The 23434-nt window shown below is 38.9% G+C and overlaps 2 protein-coding genes across 8 annotated transcripts; both read right to left on the bottom strand.

The window, feature by feature from the left end:
• Positions 1–811: 811 nt before the first annotated feature.
• LOC108443088 (procathepsin L-like) lies at positions 812–8337 on the bottom strand. Of its 2 annotated transcripts, none has more exons than XM_017723511.2 (9): positions 8214–8337; positions 7230–7330; positions 6647–6789; positions 4857–5051; positions 4255–4446; positions 3880–4045; positions 2347–2452; positions 1560–1661; positions 812–1063 (listed from the first exon to the last, which is right to left on the bottom strand). In XM_017723511.2, exons 2-8 carry the CDS (start codon positions 7327–7329, stop codon positions 1562–1564), a joined length of 1002 nt encoding a protein of 333 aa, XP_017579000.1. In that variant the 5' UTR covers position 7330; positions 8214–8337; the 3' UTR covers positions 812–1063; positions 1560–1561. The 2 variants fall into 2 exon arrangements, with proteins under 2 accessions (XP_017579000.1, XP_017579001.1); XM_017723512.2 differs by having other exon boundaries at positions 7230–7349; positions 8214–8325.
• Positions 8338–10798: 2461 nt separating this feature from the next.
• Positions 10799–23434, bottom strand: LOC108443084 (procathepsin L-like). Of its 6 annotated transcripts, XM_017723504.2 has the most exons (10): positions 23268–23434; positions 21148–21248; positions 18982–19124; positions 17538–17720; positions 16885–17076; positions 15788–15953; positions 13947–14055; positions 13537–13638; positions 11919–11945; positions 10799–10850 (listed from the first exon to the last, which is right to left on the bottom strand). In XM_017723504.2, exons 2-8 carry the CDS (start codon positions 21245–21247, stop codon positions 13539–13541), a joined length of 993 nt encoding a protein of 330 aa, XP_017578993.1. In that variant the 5' UTR covers position 21248; positions 23268–23434; the 3' UTR covers positions 10799–10850; positions 11919–11945; positions 13537–13538. The 6 variants fall into 6 exon arrangements, with proteins under 6 accessions (XP_017578993.1, XP_017578996.1, XP_017578992.1 ...); XM_017723507.2 differs by lacking the exon at positions 11919–11945 and having other exon boundaries at positions 10800–10850; XM_017723503.2 differs by lacking the exon at positions 10799–10850 and having other exon boundaries at positions 11356–11945.

Raw genomic sequence — 23434 nt, 5'->3', positions numbered from 1 at the left:
TTTGATTTGTATTTTTGTTGGATATCAAAATTTTTGTTGGATATCACACCTTCGGGGTGTAAGTTTGATTGTTGGTTAGACTTTTTGGTGATCTTTTTGTATATTTGCAGCAATTGTGTGTTTCTTTCTTTCACATCATTAAATACAGTGTCTTGTTCACACTATCAGTTGGGTCTGTTTGGTGTGTCAAGTGGAGATTCACAAACGAAAGAAGCTTAAAAGTGGTGCACTACTTTTCCAAAAGTAGCTTAAAATTAGCCACTAATCTTTCTGGAAAAGTAGCAACACAGTAGTTAACTACAAATTTTTCAGTAGCTTTTGCAACCGTGCTTTTGAGCCTGTAAAAAAAATGGAGGAACTAAACAGTTGATGCAATATTTTTGTTAAACCCTTTTAATTAAAGTTGAAACACTTCAGTCACATCTTGATGGCTTCATTTCAAACCCACTGTGTTGGTGTACAGAGGTAAAATTACAAAAAACTATCACTGTCCAAATACTTATGGACCTCACTGTATATTGTATAACCTTTTCTGTATTTAATTTATTGGATTTCATTTTATTTTGGCATCTGCATGAAGAGAAATTCCTTGTACACATGAAACGTAGATAAAGATTCTGATTGTGGTTCTCAGTCCATACAGTCCAGATATATAAAGTTATAAAGCCTGTTTTAGTGTAAGGAATAAAGATAGGTGGATAATATTCATGTAAATATGAATTATGGATGTTTTTGTGCATAAAACCGCACAAACATCAAGTGGACCTCAAATGTAGGTTGTGGGCTCCTGAAATATCCACAGCAGAACAACTTTTTGTTGGTAAACATTCATTTTATTTCCACACTTATATTCATTTTTTGCACTCACATCATGTTTTCTTATTACTCAGTAGTAATAAAGTAGTGAAAGATTCATTTCAGCTACAGCGGTCATATTTTATAGTTACTGTAAACATAATCAGCATGTAATTCCTGAGGAAAATCTCAGACTCTCAGACTGTCAGATGATGAAGATGAACTCAAAAGCTATGAGTTTTTCATGGAGGTGTTGGCTCACGCCCATCTGTAGAGAAACAAAGTATATATATATATATATATATATAGTCTTTGCATTGGTCTTTGCTAAGCTGCTTGGACTAAGCCTGCGTGTGCCTAGATATCAACTTATTACTGTAAAACTGAGCTTCCCAAAAATGTTGTGTCCATTACATGCATACGGCTGTGGAAACAAATGGGCCAAACCCAAAATGGAAGAATTTTATGCTTTTAATGATCTTAAAAACAAATAATTATTCAGTAAATTAGCAAGATTTAACAAATAAGATTAGAAATAGAGCTTTTTTCTTTGATTTCTTTAAATATTGAAGTTTGGTGTGTAAATTTACAGACGGTCTTTTATAGAAAGAAGAGTCAGAAGTGATCCACTCAGCATTGATGGCTTCAAATAGCTGAAAAACATTGGCGAGCTAGTTTGTGTTTGATGTGAGACTAAATATTCTCTATTAAGTCTGGACCCTGACCAGCCAGAACTACCAGTAAAATATTAGCTTTAAACCCACCTTTAGATCAGTGGATAGCTGGCTGCTGTAGCGATACCACACTGATTATTCTTGTTCCTGGACATCTTGATGTAGCCTTTATCACCCCACTCAATACCCCAGCTGTGAAACCAAATGTTATTCTTATATTAGTCACTCATTGGGCCACTGACCTGGTTTACACTGCATTTGTTCACTTTCCATGTCATATTGGTTATAGTCATACAGCAAATGTTATCAGAGATTAATAAAGTTACATGTATACTTGTTTATTTCTTGATAGCTTGTTATAGTATGGTAAATCTAACTTTTTGTGGTGTAAAAAATGACCAACACATGACATCACTTCCATACTGTTTTTGTCCTCATGAGCCAAAACACAGATTATTTTTATTTCAGTTATAAGAATGTATTTTTATTTGATTTCACTAATAAACAAACAAATAATGTAAACAAACCATTTTAAGCTGTTAAATCAAGTTTTTTGCTGTATTCACACCTGCTGATGAAATTCAGGTGTACAGCATCCCTACAGACCCTGTCCTGCCATTCAAGGCAAGCAGTTTACTTTGAGTACTTTTGTCACATGTGCTTTTTTCCTACTCCAGTAAGTCATTATGACATCAAACATTATGGCTTAATGACATTTAACAGCAAAGGGAACGTGACACTGCTATATTACTGGATATAATCTGTCATGAGGACATCTTGCATGACTTTTATGGCATTTTCAAAGCTTTCCTTTTAACCTGAATCTGTCTTTTTTATACATCATCAGTTTTGATTGCCTACTTGTTGGTTTATGTACCTGTTCTTGACCAACCAGTAGTCCTGTCCACTCTCAGTGCCATAACCGACAGCCAGGACGCCATGATCCAGTTCACTGCTGCTGCAGGAAGGCTCATCATACACACCTGCAATCAATCAGTTGAACAACCAATCAGTTCATCAACTAGAAACATGCAATCCCTGAAGAAAATGCAGGGTGATTGCACAGTTGGTTGCTAAGGTGGTGCCAAAACATGTTTTAGGTTGTTTCTACAGCATTCTAGGTGGTTGCAAGGGTAGTAGGTGTGTATGGTAACTATGCTAGGGTGATGCTATGTGGTTGCTATGGTATCCTGGGTGGTTGCTAGGGTAATGCTAGATGCTTCCTATGGTATATGAGGTAGTTGCAAGGTTGTTGATATGTGGTTGCTATGGCATCTGAGGTTATTAAAGACGGTGTTGCTAGGTGGTTGCTCAGGTATTGCTTGGTGGTTTGATATAGTATCCTAGGTGGTTGCTAAGGAATTGCTTGATTGTTGCTCTGGAATCTCAGGTGGTTACTAGGGTGTTGGTAGGTGGCTGCTATGGTATCTGAGGTTGTTTAAAGGCTGTAGATAGGTAGTTGCTAGGGTATTACTTGGTGGTTGCTATGATATCCTAGGTGGATGCTAGGGTATTGCTAGATGGTTGATCTGGAATGTCAAGTGGTTGCAAGGCTGTTGCTAGGTAGTTGTTATGGTATTTGAGGTCATTAATAAGGTGCTGCTGGTTGGTTGCTAGGGTTTTGCCAGGTGGTTGCTAGGGTGTTGTTAGGTAGTTGATATGGTATTTAAGGTTGTTAATAAGGTGTTGCTGGATGGTTGCTACGGTTTTGCTAGGTGGTTGCTCTGGAATCATAGGTGGTTGCTAGGGTGTTGCTAGGTAGTTGATGTGGTATTTGAGGTTATTAGTAAGGTGTTGCTGGTTGGTTGCTAGGATTTTGCTAGGTGGTTGCACTGGAATCTCAGGTGGTTACTAGAGTGTTGCTAGGTGGATGCAATAATATCTGAGGTCATTAATAGGGTGTTGCTAAGTGGTTGCTTGGGCACAATCACAACTAACCAACATACATCAACATAGACCAAGTCCATTAATTAGTAAATCAAGGGAAGAAAGAACATGTTAAATGAAAGCAGACCATGAGTCAGCAGCCTATCAGGCAACCCCTGCTTTATGCCTATCAAAACACCTGACAAACATTTGAACATCATTGAATATATGAATGTTTGTTCTTAAATACGATCTGATCTGAATTCTTGTCTTTAAAAGCTTGTTTTAAATACAAATCGAAACAGGAAATTTAAAAGTGAAAAGTGTCATGAAGCCGCTTGAAAAAATGCCAAGTGCGCATAAAGCTAGTGCTTTATGAAGCTAATGTACATATAGATTTGTTTCAGCACATTTTGACGATTGTGTAGTTCTGTATGTGTTATTTAATATTTCAAATCTTCATGATTATTCTGAAATAGCAAAAAAAAAAAAGATGTATGTTGTATGCGTGTAGCAGTGGTATTTAGTGAGACAAGAGGGTCACCTGACTCATAGAGTTGGAAAGAGGACTCTCCAGCATCTATGGCCACAGAAACAGGTCCAACAGTGGCCACGGCTTCCTGCAGGGCTTCCTCATCTCCTTTGTTGATGTCCACATATGCAGTGCAGGTAGCTCCCACAGTGGCTGGATTAAACCTGCACTCCTTATCCTGCAGAGAGAGAGGAAGAGAGAGGGGACCATGAGGATCAGGCCACATTCCACCATCATCACGCCTTGTTTTGTTTACATTATATAATAGCCATAGTTATTAGCCATAGTTATTAGCATCGAGCTGTAATACACTGTTTTAACATTCACAAAAACGTGATTATAAAATTACTATCTTTGTCAAGTGACAGTTAATCATTGTTCACTTACTATGCCCTCATAGGGGTATGACTCCTCCGTGTCCAGTCCTCCATTCTCCTTAACATACTCAAAAGCCTGGTCCATCCAGCCACCATTGCAGCCCTCATTCCCAAAAGCCCAGGAGCAGTCCACCAGCTGCTGCTCACTGAGGGAGACCAGATTACCCGTCTTCTGGAACATTTGACCTTCTAGAGCCCCTGTCTGAGAGATGGAGAAAGCGAGAGATGATGACAGTTTAATGGACAGTTTTACCATTGTATACATTCAGCTAGGTACAATGCTAAATTTGGGCCCACCTTGGTTTCCTTCATTGCTACCATTCAATGAAGTATGACGCAATCACTGCAAAGGATTTGTTAACATAAAGCTCTGTGCATATTAATTTTCATGTTCATCAAAGTATCTTTCTTGGTATTCAGAGCAGACATGATCTTTTCTGTTAGAGTCACTGTAAAAACTCAATGTTACATACTGAGAAAACTTTTCATAATTAGTCCACTTGAAGCTTTTGGGGACAGTGTTGTTGTTCACTTAATACTAATGATGTTTATTAGAAAGAGACACTGGTATCTATGTCACGAGGCCAATGGTCAAAACCGGTACTCTCTTACCGCACTGAAGGCCCAGCAGGATCCACAGAACTTCTGGTCCTTTACATCGGTAACGTAGCCCTTTTCTCTCCAGTCTACAGTGTCAGGCAGAACAGCACCCCCTGCCTGTTGGAGAAACGTAGTGGCACTGTGGATCTTTGTCCTGTTGAAGGTTCCCAGGCAGCCCTTAAGTATCTGTCTGTATTCTTGGTTGTCCTGTTGGTCAGACAATGAGAGGTTTAAACATTTTTTTCTTCCAAAAAGCAACAATAAAGGTGAAAAATAGAGATCAGTTATGTAAAAAAGAAAACAAACAAAAAAATATAAGTATGCAACTTTTGTCTGGGCAAACTGTCCGTGTAACGACATAAAGTCAACTAATGAGGTCTTTATATAATTTCAATGGAAAGTTATGGCTCTACAGAATTCAAATCCAAACTAAGCTAAGTTAGTGAGCTGGAGCAGGTGTAGCAGATTGTGGTTGGAACTGGACTCCATGACAAGGCAGACACTCCAGGGTTGGAGTGCACCTGATAACAAACTCTCAATGGCTCTTTGAAATAAGCGGGATGAATATACATCATGCCAAACTGGAACTTGATCATGCCAAACTGGAACCCTAACCCTAACTACTCAATTGTTGTCCCTGTACCAACTACTTTTAGAGCTGGACGTTATGCCAAAAATATTACATTGGTGCAAGATTTTAAATAATAATATCAAAAACGGTTTATTTAGTTTTATTCAATATTTGGCATTAATCCAGTTATTTATAACTATATATACAGCATATATAGTTCAGCCCTAATTTGAGCAGAAAAAGAAAGAAGACAACATTTTTTTTAATAATTTTCAAGAATTTCCACTCTTCCCATCACCCTATAGCCCCCTTTGTTTCCTGAGTCCATACAAATCAATTAATTAATATTCATGCATCTTATCTCCTGGAGCCCCTTCACCATGACTGTGCTGGTTTGGTTGCTTGCCCCTCACTCCCAGTTTTGATGTTGTTCACCATACAAACCTCCACAAGTGTTCTATTGCTTTTATACAACAGTTCAAATGTGTGTACAATGTTCTTTAACATCATCATCAATTCCTTCCACCACAAAAAGTATTTCACTTTTGCATTACACATAAAGCCATAAAACTGTAGGGCTATAAACTATCAGGTTGAGCTTAACTTTTTCAGCGTTTCCAGATGAAGCTGGATGTGTTTTAGTTCCAGTCAGTCTGTAAAGCATTTCTCAGCTAATCTTGTTTGTTGACTTGTTCTGTTCATTTCTGGCTGATACTATTTGTTAGTTGTTCACAGCTGCCAGCTGAAAAGCTCACTAAGGTGAAACAACAAAGGACTATATCAAAGTTGGAATTTGCTGTAGCTCTGCAGTCACTCTTATCTTCACAATCTGGCCAGCAGGTTTATTATTATCTTATAGAAGTTATCTAATATGTAAATTTTCTGTTTTTATAAGTAGAAACGAGTAGCTGCAGCATAAAGTTTGACCGATTAGCAGCTGGTGCTTAGCAGAATGAGGGCATTATTTCGAAAAAACTGCTTTTATCACAAAGAAGCCTTTTCAGGCATTTCCCCTTTTTAAGGAAATGGCAAAACGTGCTTAATATTTAATGTAGCTTAATGTTTCAAGTATATTTGGACAATTTAAACTGGTCTGTTCATCATGAAATGTTCAGCTGCTGTGCTCAAATAATTAAAAATTGAGACATAATCATGGTGAAATACAAAATAGGTGCAGTGTTACACAATAACTGGATCTTTATAAACGTAATGCACATGTGTGAGATCTCACCATGTCTGCAAAGTAGGTCATGCCGAGTCTATAGGTTTTGATGCCCTGGTCTGCCAGCATGTTGTGCAGCAGGACCTGCTTACGATTGTTCAGCCAGATCATCTTACGCTGAGACTCTTCTTTCACAGAGTGGTAGATCTTATCTATTAAAGAAACACATGTGAGAATTAGACAGACAGAGGATGCTTGTGACTGATTCAACTTGAGCTTGAAGAAGGAAAAACCACTAAATTTACAAAATAACAACAACAAGATCCATTTTTTACTGAATACGATTTGGGTAAAAATGTTGTTCTCTATAATCTGCATCACCTAAATAACAAAGAACCAGACAGTAAAGAACCAGGCAATTTAAAAGCTAAAAATAACTTCTGACTCAAAATGAAACTGCAAACGAAGAACCTTTTGTACTCCTTACATCTACTTTCTCATTTACTGAAAGAGCTGGTACTGGAAAAAGGCAGCGGCTGAATTTGGACTGTGGGTGTGATTTGAGTGGAATGTCACTGTTTCAGGTCTTCCGTCTGTTATTTTGCTTCATTTTAATCAAATCATTTATTCATAGCAAAATAAGGATCCTCACCGAACTTCAGCTTCCAGGTGTGGAACTCCAGATCCTCCAGAGAGATGCTGGCTGCTCTGGCCACGACCACCAGAGCGGCAATAGTGAGTAAAACCCTCATTCTGAAGAGTGAGAAGAAAACTGTGTGGTGGATGATGATGTCAAGGATGATGTCAATGAGATAAAAGATCTGCTCACTGTTCTCATGAACTGCAGCACTTCCTCTCACTGTTACACTGTTACTCGCTTTACAATTCAGTAAATGGACAACAGCAAAAACAGCTCAGCCCCAGTGTCTCTGACGTATATGATATATTAGATATGGGACATTACCTCTATTATTATTACATATAGGAATTACATATATGGGACATGTCAGTACGTATATACACACTTACATATAAATATGGCATATATTATTCCATATATAGTTTTATAATGTATACATAGCAAATTTATATTATTGCTGTCCAAAGAAAAATAAGTATTTCCAAAATTTAAATAAAATGTAATGTAAGTTAATATGTAGAGAATTATTTGAAGCAATTTTGGAGCATTTCAATGTTTTTTACTGCAAAGTTTTTGAAATTCAAGGTTGTGTTTTGACTGTGACAACATAAATAATACTCATGGAAAATATTATTATTTATTAGTTATTATTATAGATTTTTTATTGTTATTATTATTATTACGTTTTTCAGTTTTTGACATAATTTGAAAGGGTTTGTTGTGGTTTTCATTGTGTGTAAGCTTTAAGAATGGATCAAAAGAAACAGCCTAAAACTACTTAGAAAAAACGCCCAGTTCCGGTTGACTTACATTAAAAGTAAAGTATGTTTTTTCCTTCTCCTGTAAAGTTACCATTTTGTAGATCCGAGGTTTTCTTCCGACAACGGATATATTTATCATATATTGGACATCATATATTACTCAAAGATACTAGCATATGAATATGAGGCAAGGTCACACATCTTGACATAAAAAACAAACCTATGTGGTACATACCTGTTTGTAATGTTCTGTAAGTCTTGCAGCCACCTGTATGAGTTTTTCTATTTGCAGATGGATACCGCTTTTCTGATTTATATACTGACTGTGTTACATCTGGAATCAGGCGCCTGTCACATGCACAGGCACAAATCACAAAACACTAGTTACACACTTTGTCCAACCCATGCGTGTTTGTGTGAGGAACTTACGTAATCATTTTAGCTTGAGAGGAGAACACAGTGAGGGGGAAGTTACTGCTCCTCCACCAATGACTAACACAGTGGAAGCTTCCAGTAAACAAGGAACTTCTGATAAACTTCAAGAGTTTGTTTTTATCCTTCTCAGCACACAGTGTGGGGAAACTCACTTTGTTTTGATTAGTTGATATGTGCATTTTCCCTATTTTAAATTGACGTCAAATACTGTAATGTACATATTCATAAGCATAAATAAAGCAAAATACCACAAATTATTAAAATACGCACTCTGTTGCAAAACTTCTGTTGGCGATATATACAGTATTTTCCAAAAGTTAGTACATCCCTCACATTTTTGAAAATATTTTATTATATCTTTTCATCGGACGACACTATAGCAATGAAACTTGGATGTAACTTAAAGTAGTCAGTGTACAGCTTTAATAGCAGTGCACATTTATTGTCCTCTGAAAAGAACTCAACACACAGCCATTGATATCTAAACAGGTGGGAACACAAGTGAATACACCTCACAGTCAACTAGTCCAATTTTGCTCAGTGTCAATATTTTGTGTGACCACCATTATTATCGAACACTGCCTTAACCCTCTTGGGCATGGACTTCACCAGAGCTGCACAGGTTGCTACTGGAATCCTCTCCTACATGATAACATCATAGAGCTAGTGAATGTTAGACACCTTACGCTCCTCCACCTTCACAGTACATAATGGAATTCATGTTTCCCTCAATGAACTGCAGCTCCCCAGTGCTGGCAGCACTCATGCAGCTCCAGTCCATGATGTTACCACCACCATGCTTGACTGTAGGCAAGAGGCTGTTGTCTTGTTACTCCTCACCAGGGCGCTGCCACGCATACAGAACACCATTTGAGCCAAAAAAGTTTACCCTGGTCTCGTCAGACCACAGTCCGTGGTTTCAGTAATCCATGTTCTTGGACTGCTTATCTTCAGCAAACTGGTTGCAGTCTTTCTTGTGCGTGAACTTCAGAAGAGGCTTCCTTTTGTGACAACGGCCATGCAGACCAAGTTGATGCGTTGTGCGGCACAGGCTAACATCACTCTTCTTCAATCTCTAGTAGCAATGCTGGCAACACTCATGTGTAAATTTTTTGAAGCCAACCTCTGAATATGATGCTGAACATGTGGACTCAACTTCTTTGGTCGACCCTGGCGAGGCCTGTTTTGAGTAGAACCTGTCCTGGAAAACTACTGTATGACCTTGGACACTGTGCTCAGTTTGAGGCTGTTAGCAATCTTTTTATAGCCTAGGCCATCTTTGTGTATGTGTATATATATATATATATATATATATATATATATATATATAATATATACACACACAACCCCAATTCCAATGAAGTTGGGACGTTATGTAAAACATAAATGAAAACAGAATACGATGATTTGCAAATTCTTTTCAACCTATATTCAACCGAGTCCACATTTCAAACTGTTTTTGGAAATCATGGACGTCGTGTCCTCCGGGCCAAAGAGAAAAATGACTGTCCGGATTGTTTTCAGCGCAAGGAAGGTGTTGCAGGCATCAAATTCAAAATGAGTGAATATTTGCAAAAACCAATAAATTTTATCCATTTGAACATTAAATATCTTGTCTTTGTAGTGTATTCAATTGAATATAGGTTGAAAAGGTCCAACTTCATTGGAATTGGGGTTGTGTGTATATATATATATATATATATATATATATATATATATATATATATATATATATATATATATTTACACACTCTATATAGTGCAGTATAACCATAGATATGGGTTTCATATAAGCATAGATATTGGTGCAGTTTAACTACAGATATGGTTGTAGTGTAACTATAGATATGGGTGCAGTGTAACTAGAGTTGGGATAGCTATTGAAAAATTAGTAGTTAGCTCTTTTGTAGGTGCTTTCCAAAAATCTGTAGCTAGCTACTTTTCCAGAAAGAGTGGTGGCTACTTTTTAGCTACTTTCAAAACGTGATTATCAGAACGTTTGTGAATCTCCACCTGACACACCAAACAAGCCCGACTGACAGTGTGAACAAGACTGCATTTAATCATGTGGCAGAAAGAAACAACTGAAAAGCTGCAAATATACAGAAAAAAAAAATCACCAAAAAAAAAAAAAAACATACACACCCAAAGGCATAAACTCCAACAAAAAAGAGCAAAAGTCAAGCATTCCAGGTTTGATAAAATCAAGAAAAATAACCATTTTTTGCAAAGCTTTGTCAACTGTTGAAATAAAACTGCTCCAATTTAAACATTTCAGCAAGACACAGACAGACACAACATTGAGAGTCTTTATTAAACTTCAGCAACACTTTAGCCTCAAAACCCTCATCAGCGACTCTGTTTGGGGTGAGAATCAGGCCTGAATAATCTCTCCACTGCTGCAGAGCTGCTGTCGCTCCACGGCAGAACTAGATTTCTAGGTAAAATAACATAACAATTCTCCTTTACTGTAAAATCACTATAACACACAGTTCTAACAAAGTTTTCGCAATAAATGGTCTTAAACACTGGAGTTACAGTATAACTCCTAATTCACTAATATTTAATGTTGAAGACTGATGCGCCAACTGCTGGACACACAGCAACACAGAGAACAAAACAGCAAAGAGTAAAAGTTTCGATGAACATCAATAATTTGGAGATGGATGGACTTATTTATATTTATAAATCACTCTGGTTTCCTGATATGTTTAATCTGCAGCAACTCACAAAACTGAAATCAGCTTCTCTTTCTCCTGCTTCTCGTTCAAATTCTCCTGTTCCACCTTAAATGGCAGCAGGACAATCTGGCATCTCAGGCACCACTTAAGGTGGAACAGGACAATTCGAATGAGAAACTGGAGGATGAGAAGCGAATTTAGTCTCGTAAAAAGTCAAAAACTGAGAAACATTTTACAAGAAACATGGAGAAGTTTCCTGAGGCGCTAGAAAAGCGGCTATAACTGAGCTAAAGGTTAAAGCAAAGCAAAGTCTGCATTTGCATTTATATTTTCAGCCTTTACTGTCAGCACATACATGACAGATATACTTACAGCCAAGATGGTAAAACAAACATAAAATGTCATGACAGGTGGTTTGTTTGTCAAAAGGACAAAACGCCTGTTCTTAACATTTTGGTTGCGACATCTGAGTTAAGGCTACTAGTTAGGGGTGATCAGCATGCGGGGCAAGGACGTGCCCGTTTGTCATGTGGTAAAAGTAAACAGAAAATTAGTTAGACTACACTTTAGTTTTAGAATATATCAGGCTGGAGCGATCTGGGCCCGAGGTTGAGATGGGGCTTATCCTTATTAGCGGCTGATTTCACTACAATCTCACACCAGTTTAAGTTTAAGTTGTGCCTCCATGTGTGTTCTCGTTACAAGATCACACCTGACCCTGTGAGACTAGGGGTGTAGTTGCTGCTCAGACTACATCTGCTCCCTGAAATGTTCATCAGGGGTCTGGTGTTCATCAATCTGTAGAAACATTTCATAGAACTTACTAGTGCTGATGTCCTTGATGTTCTAACCTAATTAAAGATACAATATATTAGACAATGTAGATTATGGATTGATTCTGGTTCTAAAGAGAACCATTGCCTTCACTAAAGAACCATCCTTTTTGAACATGTATCATTAAACACCATAATTAATCAATGCACGTTATAATTAATATCAAATGCTTTGTAAGGTGGGAGGCTCCAGAAGATACACAGACATGGTCTAGCCCGTTATTAATACGTTAATTAATACCTTAGCAACCACCAAAGCAACGGCCTAGCAACACTTTAGCAACCAATTAATAACCAAATGGGTTATTATCAGTTAGCAGCTCTTACTGGCTAATTACCCTGTTCAATCCACATGTGAGACATAAACATGACCCCTGTGTAAATGAGGTCAGCTAGAAAATCAAATGCAGTTCAACGTACTTTATCTAAATAAATATACAATATCAAAAGATGCTTACAAATAAAAAAACAATAACAACTAGAAGGGAAGAGCTTGCGGATGAGCTTTAAGTTGGCGAGACAAAGCTGCTGCTATGAAATCTCCAGTGGTTGCTAAGGTGATGCTAAGCCATTACTATACTATCCCTCGTTTCTCCCACAGGGAGACCAGGTCTCTCTGTTGAACTCCAATTATCTTTGAACAAATTTTTACAATGAAAGGCATTGTAAAAATTTGTTCAAAGATAATTGGAGTTCAGGGAGACCTGGTCTCCCTGTGGGAGAAACGAGTAGCTCAGAAAGCAAAAGGAATCATCACTCAGGGTGATCATGTTTTGTCCAGTGAATTTACGGTAATGCCGTCAGGTCGGCGTTATATCACGCCCTTCAGTAGAACAAATCGCTATTCCAAATCTTTTATTCCTTCTGCTATCAAGCTGTTAAATCGGGATAATATTGTTTTTAAATGATAGTATATAGTGTTTGTGTGTATATGTGTATATGTGTATAGTTGTGTGTGTATGGACGAGAAGGCTGCAAATGAATTGCCCTCTGGGGACAAATAAAGTACTGTGAACTGTGAACTGAACTACTATCCCAGGAGGTTACTATGGTGTTGCTTGGCCATTGCTTTGATGCTTGCTAAGGTATTGCTAGTCTGTCGCTATGGTATCCCAGATGCTAATATGTGTGTATATACCTGTACTAGTGTGTGTACTATGTGAATATGTATATAATGCCTCATCAGCAGAGTGAGAGGCATCCTTTTTGACTCATTTGCAGCAGATAGATTTTAATTTTCTCAACTTTGCTTTTTTTCCTATGGGGGAAAAAAAACTTGTTTGATGAATGCTAGTGGGCTTTTCCCAATTTTGGTGTTCTAGCTTGAGAATTCTGACCTCTGTAAACAGTACAAAATGTGTGCTATATTTAATATGATCCTCCTAAAACATTTTTAGCAGTTTCCTGGGCAAAACAATAACACATAAATATGCTAAACATGTTTTTGTTATAGGCAATGTTTTTGGTCACTAGACTAGTTGAACTCCAGTGACCTTAAAAACGTCTGACCACTGGGGTATCCAGTGCTCATTACAAAAAAACTGCACCTGACACTAGAACCAAACTCAACTCTGTGGATAAGGATGGAGCCACAGTAATGACAATATACCTTTACACTTCTGGGTACATGGCGTATGTGGCAATACCACACTGGTTATCCTTGTTCCTGGACATCCTGATGTAGCCTCTTTCACCCCATTGAACACCCCAACTACAAAATAGAGTGGGAATTTTAACCACTTTGGATGAGTGAGTGATACAATACTGTATTTATTTCAATAATGATACTTTTAAAAAGGGAAATCTTTATAGTTTCTACAGTAAACACTGCAGACACATTTATGATTGAATGAAAATGAATATGTTGGAATATACGCTTTAAATAATCACATGCTCATGACTCACACTTTTCTGTAAAGTTTGAATCTTTGTCTTTTTGAATACCCAGCCATACGTATTCGTCCCATGTTTATAGCAGGAATTTGGGTCTTGTCTTTTAAAGGTCATTTGTCTGTTTACCTGTTCTTGACCAGCCAGTACTTCCGTCCACTGCAGTCAGTGCCGTAACCAACAACCAGGACAGCGTGAGTCAGCCTAGTGCTGCTGCAGGCCGGCTCATCATACACACCTGCAATCAGACAGTTACAGACTGAGCTTAGACATCAAGCCAAACCCTGAACGAGCAGCGGTAACACAGGGAGGCTTGTATTCATTAGCTCAACCCATAGCAAATCCACCTACGTACGCCTGCAGGTGGATGTGTGCCTCAATAAAGGCTGCATACACCGTGTTCCAAATTATTATGCAAATTATATTTTTCCCTGATTTTCCTAAATGGTCGATGCAAATGAGTCAGTATAATAAAAGTCATCACCTGTTAGAGTATAAATTGAATTTTATTGAACAAACCTCCCAATGATAAATAATAAAACTCAAAATGCACTGTTCCAAATTATTATGCACAGCAGAGTTTCAAAACATTTTATAGGTTGTAAAGAACTGAAAATGGTCATTTGTTGAATTTGCAGCACTAGGAGGTCACATTCACTGAAATCAAAAGCTATTTCAATCAAAAACATCCTAACAGGCCAAGTTACATGTTAACATAAGAACCTTTCTTTGATATCACCTTCACAATTCTTGGATCCATTGAACATGTGAGTTTTTGGAGAGTTTCTGCTTGAATTTCTTTGCATGATGTCAGAATAGCCTCCCAGAGCTGCTGTTTTGATGTGAACTGCCTCCCACCCTCATAGATCTTTTGCTTGATGATACTCCAAAGGTTCTCTATAGGGTTGAGGTGAGGGGAATATGGTGGCCACACCATGAGTTTCTCTCCTTTTATGCCCATAGCAGCCAATGGCACAGAGGTATTCTTTGCAGCATGAGATGAATTTGCTCCGGAAGGCACGGTTCTTCTTTTTGTACCATGGAAGAAAGTGGTCAGTCAGAAATTCTATATACTTTGCAGAGGTCATTTTCACACCTTCAGGGACCCTAAAGGGGCCTACTAGCTCTCTCCCCATGATTCCGGCCCAAAACATGACTCCGCTACCTTGCTGACATCGCAGCCTTGTTGGGACATGGTGGCCATCCACCAACCATCCACTACTCCATCCATCTGGACCATCCAGGGTTGCACGACACTCATCAGTAAACAAGACTGTTTGGAAATTAGTCTTCATGTATGCCTGGGCCCACTGCAACCGTTTCTGCCTGTGAGCACTGGTTAGGGGTGGCCGAATAGTAGGTTTAGGCACCACAGCAAGCCTTTGAAGGATCCTACACCTTGAGGTTTGCGGGACTCCAGAGGCACCAGCAGCTTCAAATACCTGTTTGCTGGTTTGTAATGGCATTTTAGCAGCTTCTCTCTTAATCTGATGAACTTGCCTGGGAGAAACCTTCCTCATTCTGCCTTTATCTGCACAAACCCATCTGTGCTCTGAATCAGCCACAAATCTCTTCACAGTGCGATGATCATGCTTAAGTTTCGTGAGATATCTAATGTTTTCATACCTTGTCCAAGGCATTGCACTATTTGATGCTTTTCGGCAGCAGAGAGATCCTTTTTCTTTCCCATGTTGCTTGAAACCTGTGGCCTGCTTAATAATGTGGAGCATCCTTCTTAAGTAGTTTTCCTTTAATTGGGCTCACCTGGCAAACTAATTATCACAGGTGTCTGAGATTGATTTCAGTGATCCAAAGAGCCCTGAGACACAATACCATCCATGAGTTTAATTGAGAAACAAAAAAATGAACCTTTATGACACTTCAATCCAATTTGCATAATAATTTGGAACGTGGTGTAATGTTACAGGCCTGGCCTGTGCTGATAAGGCATTTTTTATTGTTCTGGTTACCTGACTGATAGAGCAGGAAGCTTTTTGGGCTGGTGTCTATGGCTGCGGAAATGGGTCCAATCGCAACCACAGCTTTCTGCAACAGAATCTCATCTCCAACAGACAGGGTCTTAAAGCCGCCACAGGTGGCGCTCACTTTCTGTGGATTAAACTTGCATACCCCCTCCTGAAGAGAGATTGAAACAATCAGAATAGGTTGCTGATGGCTGGTAGTGTTTACAAGTTGATTCACATGAGTGCAAGTCTCAAATCTTTAGTCCAGTTTTAGACATTAAACTCAAAATTTAACAAAATTAAACCCCTTTCTAAAAAACAGTCAGGTTCAGGAGCTGAGTGAGGGAAAGAGACAAAATAACCTAAAACAGTTGGATAGCCCGAATGCTAGCTAGCTAGCTAGCATAAAATCTGAAATTTCACGTGGTTTGTAACTGATTAACCCTTCAGATAGATTAGCTGACAGCTTCAGCTGTAACGCAAGTGCCCTAGCCAGCATACTTGCTATTTAAAATGTTTTAAAGCTAGAAACACTTTCAAGTTGCCTCTTTTCTTAAAATGTCACATGTACTGCATGTAGCATTTCATTTTGCCTGACCATTTAATTAGTTTTTGATTCCTGACTGAGTGTTTTGTCTTGAGTTTAAGTCGCAAGCCACTTAAGTGCAGCTTGAGGCCAAGTCTTTGACCCAAATTATTTCTTGCATTTTTGACTTAACTGAATAGCAAACTTTATAGCATAATCAATTTATTTCCACATTCTGATTCTTGACTTTTTACTAATGCACAAGTGTCAACATTTTTTGCAATGTTCTCACTACTTGTGCGATTTTTGCTGAAAGCTCAGCTTCTGTAGTTTAATGTGCAGTTTGTTGATATTTTAAAGTTTATTTAATTGATCATAAACATCTCAGCAATTATATGTTTGGTCTTAGAGGGTTATAGCCATAGACACAAATTTAAGACACAAATTGATGGTAAAATTGATCCACTGTCCATTCAGGCCTCCCCTAATCATGAGTCTGAGTTCACCCCGGATGTGTATGGACATGTGTATGGACACTCATGAGCAGTCCACCAGCTAATCATGAGTCAGAGCTCACTCTGGATGCGTATGGATAGGTGTTCTCTTCCTGCAGACCTCCACTGTCCAAAACATATTGAAAGGCACTCTCCACACCACCACCTGCACAGCCACTGTTTCCTTGAATCCATGAGCAGTCCACCAGCTGTTGTGCGCTGAGAGACACCAACTTTCCCGTCTTTCGAAACATCTGACCCTCTAGCGCCCCCGCCTGAAAGAAAGAGACAGCATGGCAAAGAGATTAAATCATAGCCAAAATTTAGTAAGACGTGTGAACAAGATAACTAGTCACAGCCACAATGCATGGGAAGATGATATGAAGTTGTGACCATGACTTAGGCAAGGAAACGAAATGTGGGTACAAGATAATTGCCACAACTTATGAATATGAGGGAATGAGATTTTTAAGTCCTAGCCTAAACTTAGTAAGGTATGGGAAAAAGACAGTTAAGCCATGACCATGACTTAGTCACAGGAACGAGATAGTTATGTCATAGTTATGATGAATAATGAGACAAGACAATTAAGCCTTGGCCATGCAATAGTATCCTGTTCTCATGCTATAATAAGCTGTGTCCACTTATCATTTTTATTATAAAGTGACATCATCAGCAGGGCTCCATAGTTTTATGACCCCTTTGTCTTCACTCACAATCCCTGCCTGTAACTCACCGCGCTGAAGGCCCAGGAAGAGAAACAGATACTTTGTTTTTTTACACTGGTCACATAGCCCTCGTTCGTCCAGTTAACAGCGGCAGGGAGACCAACGTCCTCTGCTTGTTGGAGGAATGGAGCTGAGCTGTGGGTCTTGGTCCCATTGACGGTTCCCAAGGAGCCCTTGAGCTGCTGGATGTCCTGTCAGAGAGAGATGGGGGGAGGCTTTAAATGTAGGTATTGTGATATAAACTGAGTCTGTTCTACAGTTTCTCATTAGGTTGAATGAATAACTGGCTCTAAATGTAGGTATTGTGATATAAACCGAGTCTGTTCTACAGTTTCTCATTAGGCTTAATGAATAACTGGCTCTAAATGTAGGTATTGTGATATGAACCGACTCTGTTCTACAGTTTCTCATTAGGTTGAATGAATAACTGGCTTTTAATGTGGGTATTGTGATACAATGATTGTGGATTTCAGAAGGGGCAACACCATCCCTCCCCTCCCCCTACATGTCGGCGGATCTGCAGTGGAAGTGATCTCCAGCTATAGGTACTTGGGCATACACCTAAGTAACAATCTTACCTGGAGTAATAAAACTTCCAGCCTGATCAGGAAGGCACATCAGCGCCTCTACTTCCTCAGGAAGCTCAGTCCTCACCTCATTCTACAGATGTGTGGTGGAGAGCGTTCTGTGCTCCAGCATCACCGCGTGGCACGGAAGCTGCTCTGTGGCAGAAAGGAAAGCTCTGCAGAGGGTGGTGAAGGCTGCACAGAGGACTGTTGAAGTCAGCCTTCCCACCACCATGGACATTTACACCTCCAGATGCAGGAAAAGGGCCACTGGCATCATGAAGGACCCCACCCATCCAGCATACACACTTTTTGTTCCGCTCCCCTCAGGCAGGAGGTTGCGGAGCATTAAGAGCAAAGCAACCAGACTGAGGAACAGCTTCTTCCCTGAAGCTATAAGACTCTTAAATTCCAATTAGACAATCACTGCAATGGCACTTCATGTCCACTTACTTATTGCTGCTGTACTGATTCAGTGCCTCCACTATATCATCCACACATGTCACTTTATACATTACCAGTATTAAGATGTACACCTCCTACCTCGTACTCATACTGCTGTGGTCCATGCTGCTGTTATTTGTCCACCCCTATATTTGCACCTTCTATTTATTGTTTATGTTACGTGAGTACAATGTTTCGTTCCACCTCATGTACCACATGTGATGTGAATGACAATAAAGCCTTATCTTATCTTATCTTATCTTATCTTATCTTATCTTATCAACTGAGTCTGTTCTACGGTTTCTCATTAGGTTGAATGAATAACTGGCTCTAAATGTAGGTATTATGATATAAACTGAGTCTGTTCTTCTCATTAGGTTGGATGAATATTTCAATAATAATATTAAATATATGGTTTTGATTTGTCTGTGTGAGATCTCACCATGTCTGCAAACTGGTTCATGCCGAGTCTGTAGCTTTTGAGACCCTGGTCAGCCAGCATGTTGTGCTCCAGGACCAGCTTACGATTAATCAGCCAAATCATCTTACGCTGAGACTCTTCTTCCTCTGAACTGTAGGTTTTACCTAATATAGAAACACATGCATGGCTTTATATCTCAGACAGACATTCAGTATGGATTGAATAATTGAATACAGTACAAACTGAAGTGATGATTATTTTTTTTTATCAATAAAGCCTAAATAAAATATATATATATATATATATATATATATATATATATATATATATACACTGCTCAAAAAATAAAGGGAACACTCAAATAACTCATCCTAGATCTGAATGAATGAAATATTCTCATTGAATACTTTGTTCTGTACAAAGTTGAATGTGCTGACAACAAAATCACACAAAAAATCATCAATGGAAATCAAATTTATTAACCAATGGAGGCCTGGATTTGGAGTCACACACAAAATTAAAGTGAAAAAAAAAAAAAACTACAGGCTGATCCAACTTTGATGTAATGTCATTAAAACAAGTCAAAATGAGGCTCAGTGTTGTGTGTGGCCTCCACGTGCCTGTATGACCTCCCTACAATGCCTGGGCATGCTCCTGATGAGGTGGCGGATGGTCTCCTGAGGGATCTCCTCCCAGACCTGGACTAAAGCATCTGCCAACTCCTGGACAGTCTGTGGTGCAACGTGGTGTTGGTGGATGGAGCGAGACATGATGTCTCAGATGTGCTCAATCGGATTCAGGTCTGGGGAACGGGCGGGCCAGTCCATAGCTTCAATGCCTTCATCTTGCAGGAACTGCTGACACACTCCAGCCACATGAGGTCTAGCATTGTCCTGCATTAGGAGGAACCCAGGGCCAACCGCACCAGCATATGGTCTCACAAGGGGTCTGAAGATCTCATCTCGGTACCTAATGGCAGTCAGGCTACCTCTGGCGAGCACATGGAAGGCTGTGCGGCCCTCCAAAGAAATGCCACCCCACACCATTACTGACCCACTGCCAAACTGGTCATGCTGAAGGATGTTGCATGCAGCAGATCGTTCTCCACGGTGTCTCCAGACTCTGTCACGTCTGTCACATGTGCTCAGTGCTTTCATCTATGAAGAGCACAGGGCGCCAGTGGCAAATTTGCCAATCCTGGTGTTCTCTGGCAAGTGCCAAGCGTCCTGCACGGTGTTGGGCTGTGAGCACAACCCCCATCTGTGGACGTCGGGCCCTCATACCATCCTCATGGAGTCGGTTTCTAACCGTTTGTGCAGACACATGCACATTTGTGGCCTGCTGGAGGTCATTTTGCAGGGCTCTGGCAGTGCTCCTCCTGTTCCTCCTTGCACAAAGGCGGAGGTAGCAGTCCTGCTGCTGGGTTGTTGCCCTCCTACGGCCTCCTCCACGTCTCCTGGTGTACTGGCCTGTCTCCTGGTAGCGCCTCCAGCCTCTGGACACTACGCTGACAGACACAGCAAACCTTCTTGCCACAGCTTGCATTGATGTGCCATCCTGGATGAGCTGCACTACCTGAGCCACTTGTGTGGGTTGTAGAGTCCGTCTCCTGCTACCACGAGTGTGAAAGCACCACCAACATTCAAAAGTGACCAAAACATCAGCCAGAAAGCAGAAAGGTACTGAGAAGTGGTCTGTGGTCCCCACCTGCAGAACCACTCCTTTATTGAGTGTGTCTTGCTAATCACCAATAAGTTCCACCTGTTGTCTATTCCATTTGCACAACAGCTGTGAAATTGATTGTCAATCAGTGTTGCTTCCTAAGTGGACAGTTTGATTTCACAGAAGTTTGATTTACCTGGAGTTATATTGTGTTGTTTAAGTGTTCCCTTTCTTTTTTTGAGCAGTGTATATATTATATATATATAATCACATTTAATAACAGATTATTCAATTTATTATATTATTTTTACAAACCTCCAAAGTTCAGTCCATTTTGCTAAATCAACTTCAAAGCCTGTACTTTGGAGGTGTGTCTGCAGATTTCTTAAAGAAACTGAAAGTGAGTCTCCTGAAAAGAATGAACGTTATAAATACTGAAACATTTGAAAAAATATTTTCATTTTCAGGAATATGTAGTTTCTATGTTTTTTCCTGATGGTGAAAAATGAATAACAGATTTCTCACCAAACTTCAGTTTCCAGACATCGAACTCCAGATCCTTTAGGGAGACACTGGCAACACCAGCCACGACCACAAGAGTGGCGACAGCAAGCAAAACTCTCATTCTGCACAGAGGAAGAGTGTAGTGGTTTGACAGAGTGGTAGGAGGTGGACAGATTAATGTCGCCTTTGTGTTGCATTGTTTTTCTTATCATGTCATGAGATAAATTATTAAAATATGAATGCATTTGTGTAGCTATATAATCTAAACACCATCTCCAGTCAGATCTGAAGGTCTGATGATCCAGACTCTGTAACTCCATCAGCCAAGTCTTCAATAACACAACATATTTCACAACAAAAGTGTACAGTAATTTGTAAAAAGTATACAGATAATGTTCTTTATTGTATGAGGTTAGGAGGAAGAGATTTCTCAGCCAATACAGTTTGGTGCTACTACCAGGTCTGTGTGCAGGCTTCTCTTAATTTTTCTTCACGCTCTTATCATTTAGACCTTTTCATTATCACTTTCTTAGCTTTTGAGCTCATATTATTCTATTCTATTCTATTCTATTCTATTCTATTCTATTCTATTCTATTGTTCTTATTATCATAATTATTTAATTTACTAGTTATATAGTCAACATAACTGGCTGCGTTTTTCAGCCCTGAAGACATTTTCTTCCTGCTCTTATCTGAGCTCAGAAACACCTAGTAAACTTCCTACAGCTAACTTTTTCATGTTTTCTGACTAAATTCTGATTTTTAAAATGTATCTATTTGTTTTTTTTTTTTTAAATCTGAAACATTTCATTGGAAATTTAAACCACACCAAATCTATCCTTACTCGCTTAATCACTGTGCATCAAAAAAAAAAACATAAAACCTGCTCAACACTCCTTTAGAAGAGATGAGCAGTCTGCATCCATTATGTTCCATTAGTGTACTCAACACTTACTCAATCATATTCAGTGTTGGGAAAGTTAGAAGGTAAGCCATTGCAAATTAATAGTTACTGCTCTCAATGGTTACTCATTACTTTCTGTATTATTTCTAGATTATTGTTTTTAGTTGATTACTTTGTCTTCTTAATTTTCTTATTTATTTTTATATTATTTCAAAGCCTATTTGGTCATTTTACTGCCTATTTATTGTCTTAAGATTTCATGTCATATTAGCTTTTTCCTTCCCTATGCACATGGATTATCTTATATCTATTCTCCTGAAAAATGAATAGCTTGTACTGAAACAGCTTTTTCAACTGGAAATTACACAAACTCAAGGGTGATCTGTTACTTTTTCACAATACTATACCTTTTAGTATAACTTTACAACAAGACTACCCTTAGGCTTAATGAATGGTTAAAAATGAGATTATTAATGGTTATCAATTTGGGTAAACCCAAAAAGTCATTAATAAGCAGTTATAACACAGGGATAAAAAGGGTGAATATTAATAGTAATTGGTTAAACCGCCTCACTGCTGCTCTTTATATTCATGTGTTATGACTGCTTATTAGTGATTGTGTTGGATCATGATGTTTGTGACAACATTAAGAGACTACTCTCATTCATAAGCCATTTGAAACAGCAGTATTATTGAAAAGTGGGAACTTGTGAAGCTGAGCTGCAGTGGCACTGATTTCAAAGCAAAACTGTTGGTGTGGTCAGTCCTGTTTTGCTAATTGTTGTGAAAATCAAGAAGGAAAACCAAATGCAAGCAACTTCTGAGACTAAAATATTGTCATTTGTTATCATTTTGTGGCTTTTTGCTCCACTTATGATGCTCAATTAGCATAGTTCAATGCGCTCACTGAGCACGTTCACAATCACGATGTTTCACGATCAGAGTTTCACACATAATCTATACAGAGGAAGTTTATGTTCTAAATGCACCACAGTATTGCTCTTTTAAATGCATAGGAGCAACATTAGTAATGACAGTTTTATTAAGTCAGAAACTGTAATGTGATTACATTATGTCATTACAGGAAACATCAGTCACTACTGTATTGTAATACTCTCAAAATTATGAAAGGATACTATTAATTAATTAGACCTCACTTTTGCCTGTTGACACTTAAACATATTCTTGAAACAAACTACTTTGTAAATTTTTGAGTATTTTGTCTTTCAGCACTTACCTGTGTGTGATCTTCTGCAGCCTCAGTGTGTCTATGCTGAAGTGTACATATGAGTTTCCTGGCTTTATGTACCACTCTGCTGCATCTCTAGGCACTATAGATGCATGCAAACGCACTCAGTTCACCACAAACACGTCTCTGCAGGCACTCGAAAACACATTCACCAC

Source organism: Pygocentrus nattereri, chromosome 10, assembly GCF_015220715.1.
Source record: "Pygocentrus nattereri isolate fPygNat1 chromosome 10, fPygNat1.pri, whole genome shotgun sequence".
Lineage (NCBI taxonomy): Eukaryota > Metazoa > Chordata > Actinopteri > Characiformes > Serrasalmidae > Pygocentrus > Pygocentrus nattereri.
This window is presented reverse-complemented; position numbering and strand designations above follow the sequence as displayed.